The sequence below is a fragment of the Cinclus cinclus genome, chromosome Z (genome assembly GCF_963662255.1).
Source record: "Cinclus cinclus chromosome Z, bCinCin1.1, whole genome shotgun sequence".
In the NCBI taxonomy this organism is placed as follows: Eukaryota; Metazoa; Chordata; class Aves; order Passeriformes; family Cinclidae; genus Cinclus; species Cinclus cinclus.
The window spans coordinates 34,970,435-34,978,478 of record NC_085084.1 but is presented as its reverse complement, the minus strand read 5'-3'; the positions used below and the strand labels follow the sequence as shown (position 1 = coordinate 34,978,478).

General features: G+C 39.0%; 1 protein-coding gene across 1 annotated transcript; it reads right to left on the bottom strand.

The window, feature by feature from the left end:
• Positions 1 to 1,937: 1,937 nt before the first annotated feature.
• Positions 1,938 to 2,643, bottom strand: LOC134056762 (interferon beta-like). Its single transcript, XM_062513647.1, has one exon. The coding sequence runs from the start codon at positions 2,641 to 2,643 to the stop codon at positions 2,080 to 2,082; it is 564 nt and encodes a 187-aa protein (XP_062369631.1). The 3' UTR covers positions 1,938 to 2,079.
• Positions 2,644 to 8,044: the final 5,401 nt, after the last annotated feature.

The following is an 8,044-nucleotide window of genomic DNA, read 5'->3' as shown; positions in this document are numbered from 1 at the left end:
TAAAAGGTATATATGATTTATATATTCATGGAAGCACCTCCCCAGAAGAGCAGATGAAGGAAGTGAATGTTTCCACACTGTCCAAGGATGGGGTCTTTTTAGGTTGTGGTGCATGTCGTTACCTCCCCAAAGTGTGCTGTGATCCCATGAAGAGCTGATAGAATCCTGTAGGCTGGACAAGATTGTTACCAGTCCCACCTGCTGAAGTCTGTGCTGTCTCTTGGCTTTTTAGAGACTGGAATCAGAGTGCAAAAAAACAGAGCAAAGAAAGTACAATATAGAAATAGGTACATTGATACAACTTTACATCATCTTGCCTGATACATTAATTCCCCACAGTAACCACACATTAAAAGCAGCAAATTAAAACAAACAAACAAAAAAATCAGAATTAAATGTACTTGAATGTATTTTGTAGACATCAAGCATCCCTTCAGTGTAAATGTGGTTTCAAAATGTTTAAATTAATAAGCAGAGACTGACTAATGAAGTCGGGAATATTACATTATCTTTGTGCCAAACTGTTCTTATGTTCCCTATACAACCAGTTAAGAACTGAGCTCTTCTGTTGGTGACTGAAAGCAGAAGTCCATTCAGGAGTCTGAAACCCATTCTTTCCTCCCTGTCTCTGTAAAGCAGGAGCATGTGAGAGAGGAGTGGGTGGGCCTAATCTCAGTAGCCCAGTGTCTAATTTGGATGCCTAAAATTAAGTAGTTGTAAATACCCTATTGTTGCATTCTTGGAATAAGGAATTGTACCAATCCATTACAATAGCTGCACACAGAATATGTTTTCCTTTTTTTTTTTCCTTCTCTCTATCTAGAATGTTGAGGGATTTTTTTTTATTTTAATAAAGCAAAGGAAGACAACCCGAGTTACAGTCCAGCCCTCAAACTTCTTAGCAAAATGTTGAGGTTCTGTCCTCAGGTAATGGTAACAGTGCATTAAACTTTTTGGTCAAAATAATCCCGTTTTCTTTCCCAGTTCTAGAAGTCATGGAAATGTTGTAACTCTTTTCTTCTTACATTCAAATTTGACACATTCCATTTATGATAAACATATGTGAGGATTGAGATACACTAGAATGAAATGCATGAAATTTGAGGTGGGAAAAATCCACATCAGAAGTCGTCCAGTTTTCTAACATACAGGGAGTGATACAGAGACCACAGGGTATACAAGGTGTCTTGAGTAACAGTTATATTGATGAAGATGGTAACTTGAAGTACTGCTTGGTTCTGCCTGAATGAAGGAAAGGAAGATGGGAGAGTAATGGAAAAAACCCGTTAATATCTATGTTTATATAGTAGTTCTTTTCAAATTAATTTTGTCTGGTTATGAACTTGAAGCACATTGAATGCATACGTATTTTACATAGTGCTGTGAATCAACATGTCCTGAAAATCTATACTGTAGTTATTTGATATGCTGTATAGAAAGCTATATATAAATCAGTATCTATAGATCCACAGGCTATAGAGACAATTATACTTGCAAGATAAAGATAAAAGCTGGTAATTAACTTTTCTTTTCTTGGCTGGGAGGACTACCTGTCATTATTTTTTGAGTTTAAAGATGTCTTGGTCATCTTAAATTCTCATCTATTTAGTAATTTAAGAACTTCATAATGTTTAAGACTATAGGAAGGTTTGTCTTCCATATGCATGTCTGTATCTTGTCTTTTTTTCCCAAGTTAGTGAGGTAATGCAAAAATAAAATCTATGTATGCAGTAATGTATGTAAATTTCTCAGGTTGTAAAGCAACTGTTATTTTATAATAGACCACAAAACCTTTTTATAAAAAGGTTAATAGTGGAAAGAGACAATACAGGAGCAATATCCACTTGTATTTTTAAAGACCTTCTACAGAAGCAGTAATATCAAGTGCCCTTTCATTTGAGTACTCTATATGTTTAACTTAGAGCACTGAATGTTTTTTGGAAACAAGCCCCAACTGTCAATTTGAAAATTATTAAAATGTGAAAATGAAATACCTATAAAGAAGGGGGAAAATATTGTATTATTAAAAAAAAAACAAAACAAAACAACAAAAAAAAAAAAAAAGAAGATTTTACCTCTTTATGTGGTTTTTTTTTTCAAAAGACTGTCAAAAATTATATTACTTTTTCTCAATTCCATTTGAACTGCTTCCCAGGAGCAATGGCTGTATTGCTTATCTTTCAGGAAATTGGTGATTCTTTGAAAGTACTTTTTTATGCTGTATGTTGAGCTTTTTAGGATCCATGTTTTAAAACTGCTTGCCTTTGATTGTTCTTCTGACAAACATGTCTCCAGTTCTTCAATTTGATGATGAATTCCATTTTGGAAGTTCTCAATCTTGCTTGTATTCCAAACATCAACGGGAAGGTTTTTGCTAAATAGTTGGAAGACCTGTTGAAGGAACTCATAGGTGATCCTTATCATGTTCTTCTGTGTGACCTTGGTAATCTCCATGGGGAATCTGAATTCAGTTGTTTCACTGAGACATTGCTGAGGAAAATAACCACCCATTTCCCACAGAAAGCTCATTATATGGTAGTTCACTTTGTTTCCTTGGAAAAGACAAACTGAATGTGAGATTTTGATATACAATGCCAATATAATGCAAGTTTGCAGTAAACTTCTCTGTGCCATGATGGTCATGCTGATGAAGCAGTCAGCACTATTTTCCTTTCGTTTTTGCAGATCTGTAAGCTTGCAGTTTCTTGGTTGTCTTGTCTTCTCACATGTTTCTCTTTCACATCTCTGAATTTGTTTCATCTGTACTGCACACTGGGTATTACTCACTGTGTGGGAGTTGCTCTTTCTAACAACTATGGTCCTGCCAAAGTTTACTGTTTATTTCAGTTTCACGCAGTTGCAAAGATTTTGCTCATTTTTGCTCTTGTGTATTTAATTGAAAAATGAGTAAGTCAGTCTATCTAGTGATTCAGAGGATATTGACAGATTAGCAGGGTAGAATGTGGTAAGAGCATTTCATATTCTTTCGTTCTTACTAGAATAGGCAGTCCTGCTTGGGAAATTTTGTTTTTATGCTAAGTTGACAAAGACTGAAAAATAATCACATCCCTGGCTAACAGATATGTGATCAAAGGAAGATGTAATTTTATTGATTTAAGAAAAAAAATCTTTTTAGTAGGATAAATTGTTTTGTTTGTGCAGTGGTTTAAATTTTATTAGCAAAATAACCTTGATAAAAGCATTGACTAACTAGGGGCATGTATTGGTATGACTGTGTTGGCAAAAAAAGAGCAGTATATATATATAGCTCTTAAGATGGGTGCCTTTTTCTCCAAAATCTCTGGTAGTTCACTGTTCAGAGAAGCTTTGTTCTACTCCATCACTTGATGAATCAGCCTCAGTTTTTAGATCTGTTAAGGAAAGCATGCTTTTATTTGGGGGGGGGGGGGGGGGGGGGTGTGGACTATTAATTCCTTCCATTTCAGAGTAAGAAAACTCTTGTTCTGGAGCCTCCTCCCTTTTTCCCCAAAGTGCGTACTTTCACCTGTTGTATGAGAGAGTCTGGCTCTGCTCATCCACTGAAATGCAAAAGAAATAGTCTTTTAAATCTAAACCAGTCAAATAAGTATTTGTCCACCATTATTTGGTTTATTGCTCGTAAATCCTGCACCTGACTCTTGTTCCTCTGAGGTCTGGGTCATTAGTAAACAGATTCGAGCCTTCTATGCCTTTTCTTGTGAGATATATAGAGCTTTCTGACTCAAGCATTTAACTTACATAATAAATCTCATCCTGCAAAGGACAGGGACATTCTGGCATATAGAAACTCATGAGTAAGTTTAGTGTCTCCAATTGGCCACTCTGTGAGTCTGCTCCAAAAATCAGTGCTGTAACTTTACTTAACAATACAGATAGATTTTACTATCTGTAATACTTAAAAAAATATATGAATATAAAAAAATACTGATTATATTAAAAAAAAACATTGCTTCTCTGGTTTTACTGGAACTAGAGGGTCTCCTGGGGATTCCTTGATATTTTCACCTGGTCCCCTCACTCGTAAAAAACTCTCCAGCATCATAATGTTTCCATCTTTTCAATGACCCTTACTGCCTATAAATATCACATTGATTCAGGCCAAAAGTGTCTCTGTGTGTTTGTGCTGGGCATATAGGGGCCTTTCAGGCCCCAGGCCCTCTGCTTGTTTCTTTCACCTGTGTAATGCCAGTCTCTTTTCTTCCCACAGTGACATGGTAATCAGTCTAGCCTAAGTATGCTCCCAGTTAGGGTAACCGAACTGTTACATTAACAGTTTCCAAAAGCTGATACATTCCTTCAGGATTCTCTCAGCACAAACCAGCAGATCACTTCCAATTCAAAAAATATGAAATATGAAAAAGGACATCCATAAAACCTGGCAGATCCCCTTTACCTGTTTTTTAGATGCCTGTATCACAGGTTGATTATTTCCCTGAGTCTGGCCAGCAACAACACTAAAATTTTTACTTCCCATATGCACTTTATTTCGATCCATATTCTCTTCATCCATCTCCACTCCTATGTTATAAGGTGCCAAAAGACCATATAACACACATCATCTGCCTCATCCCCTCTGCAACACAAGATCTTTGCCTTTTTCTCCTTAGTACATGACTCTCCTCCCAGTATACGGTTTTTCTGAATACTTGGGTCTCTATCTAATGTCATAGAAGCATCAACATAAACAAAACCTGATCCCATTTACCAAGACAGCAACACTGACTCCAAAATAAAACTGCAAAAATCCATTTTCCCCATTCTCCAATTTATAAGGTGTCTACCACTGCTTACAATATGTATTCATTTTATCTTCACTCATTGGATCTTCCCCAGCTTACTCCAGCTTTTCAAAATAAAACCCCAAGAGCTACAGGGGTTAATAATTGCAGACTAGTTCACCCATACTCAATTGCCCAATTATTTTATCCTTAGGTCCAGACCTCTATACAAATAACTTTTTACTTTCTGCTCCAACTCCTTGTTGTCAGAGAAAGGAAAAGGGCTCTCTTCCATTGCACAGTTTTATGTGTGAAATTTTAAAGCCTAGGCATCCATCTGTTTCCCAGTTCTGATCCCCTGTTGTTAGTTACGCATTGCTCTGACCTTGTGTCAGCAGAGATAGGAGGATACCTCCCCTCTTTCATGCACTGATTTTGTTGCGTATGGTGACAGTCACTGTCCTGAATTCTCCTTACCCAATTTACACAAAGCTTGAGCTGCTAATCCCACTGGTCAGCCCAGGACTGGTCACACTGATCAGTTACAACAAAATGAAATTTGATACTTACCATTACAGAAATTCACACAATTTTTGCCCTTGCTCAAATACCTCTGGAGTTTTACACCACTGAGTTGCTCACCACTTTAATGCTGGAGAGGATTTGATGGAGTCTCCAATCAAACTGGTCCGAATCCTATCTGATCTGGTTCTCCATTACTGGTGGAAGCAAGGTGATTCAGGCAAGGTTAGGCTTTATGGCTTCCATTTGGGTCTCCAAGATTGTTGTCCCAAAATGGATTCTTTCACTGGTTAATGCAAGAGGCTGATCCATGCACTGAGCTGAGGTATGATTTATTTAGTGTTCTGCACAGAAGGGGATGCTGGGTGGCAAACCCACAAACCCAGCACACAGACTATCAAAACTTTTACTATTTCTATGTTTTAGCAAATATAGACATTAATGTTAATTTGTTGCAAGTTATATAAGTCTGTTGCTAATTAGTATTATGTCTTCTCTTGGTTAAATTATTCCCTTGCTTCTTAGTCTGCTTGCTCAGTCTTTCTCTTCTTTGAGTTAGTAGGTTTCTTGAGTTTGTGGTCATTATTTTCCTTTGCTAGAATTACCCTTTTCTCAGTTGAAGTGTTGGCTTTTTTACTTCTTTATCTTGGGAGTTCTGCCAAATGACCTTGTAGTCTGTAAATTCTGCATTCTTTGTGTCCACTCTCGGTGTTGCATCCTTCTCCCCCAGCTCTGCTAACCTCCTGCCAGGCCTGTGATCACTGAAGCATGACAAGCCCTAAACCTTAACAAGACTATTCCACGGACAAGTAATTCATCTTTCTAATACCTGCACATCACTCCCATGAAAACAAGGTCTCAAGGGGACTGATTTCACTTGTATTGGTAGCAAAATGTCCTATCTTCAGGACAACTCCTGTTGGTGTAATGCTGAAATTTTTCTCCCAGGGTCTGGCTGATGTACTTCTCTTGACAATCAGGTCTTTGGGCCAGGTTGTAGTAGGACTGCTGGTAGTCACCACTGGATAAATTGTAAGTGTATGAATCAAACTGAGCCTTTGATAATGACAGTTCTAAAAAAGTGCCACATAAGCACTGTGGCCTGAAATTGAAGTGCTTGATTGGTTCCTGAATATACATTAACGAATGTTTCTATGTATTACTGACTTCCTCTAGTGTGGTACCAGCTTTTTGAACTGGCTCCTGTAATCACAATGTAGGAGGTCACTAGTAGTTGAAAAGGAAGATGGAGTTGAACATTAGGGTAAACAAAAATTACTAAGTATTTAGCAGGCAGATTTGCTTTTCTTCTTATGGGAATCTTTATATATTGCTAATTCTAAAAATGAACCGAAGTGATTTATGTTATTCAGTCTGCAGGACTGAATTACAGGAATATTTGAAAAAGAGTATGGAAAGTGTATAAGATCGAAAACATTTTATGTTGTCCTGATTTTGTCTGGAATGGGGTTAGTTTTTTCCTAATTGCATGCTGTGTTTTAGATTCAGCAGGAGGGTAGTGTTGATAAAACACTAATCACTTGTCTGTTGCGATCAGGACTGTTGTTTCTTGTGCTCTGCCAATGAGCAAGTTCACAAGAAGCTGGAAGGGAGCCCAGCCAGGACAGCTGACCTGAAATGGTCAAAGGGGTCTTCCACACCATAGAACATCATGCCCAGTATATAAACTGAGGGGAGGAGCAGGAGCTGTGGATCTGTCGCTGGCGAGTGTGTGATGAGCAATTGTGTTGTGCATCACTTTCCTTTCTTGGATTTTATTCCTCTTTATCACTATGTCCTAGTTTGAAAGACAGGTATTTGCTAAGAAAGGCAGAAGCCTCCCTTTGAAATGGAGAATGTAATCCCCTCTCCCTCTCAATTTTTATAATTTTGAAATTAAGGGAGCTCTCCGGCAAAGATATGGGGATAGGAATAACAGTTCTTTACTAGTATAACTAACAAGACAAACAAGAACAACAACAGCTATGAAATTACCCACAAACAGAACAGTAACTCAGTCCCAGTGTTTTTTGGCTGCAGGCACCTTTTCCCTGAGCTGCAGTTCCCGGTGCTGGGGGCGGGCAGGTCCCGCAGAGCTGCAGGAGGGCTGGGGGTGATGGCAGCGCTGTCCCAGGGGGAGAGAGAGATGGAGAGAGAGCCCTCTGCTCACGGTGTGGGTCCCGTTGCTCAGCAGAGTGCTGGATGGTGGCAGGTTACAGTGAGAAGGGAGCAGGGCAGGGTCTGACAGCAGTGAGGATGGCTCCCGACGCTGGGATGGCAGGGATGGATCAGAGGCAGCGATCGTCCTTCTCGTCCGAACTCCGTGGGGAAATGGGCCCGAGCCAGAGCCTTCCGTCTGCTCTTCTGGATGTTTGGATATCGAGGGGTTTCCCTCTTCTCTCCCCTCCCCCTTGTCACCAGGGCCCAGTCAACAGGTATCTTAGCATGACAATGGGGAAAATTCCACAGAGGGAAAAAGGGAAAACCAGCCCTCAACACAGTATTTTTGTGGTTGTAATTTATCGTTGTTATGATGATACTACATTTTGTGTCACTTACTAAACTGTTCTTATTTAAACCTATGTGTTTTACTTTTCTTTCAGATGTTCCTTCCCACTCGGGAAGGGGGAGGAGTGAACGGGTGGCTATGTGGTTCTTGGTTGCCAGCTGGGTTAAACCATGACAGATGCAAGCAATGGAGGAATTCCACAATGACCTTGAGATAAGAAAGTATTTCGTTAAAAGAAAAACCTGTTACAGTCTGACAGAGTGAAAGATTGCTATGCATAAGCAGTTTCTTTAGC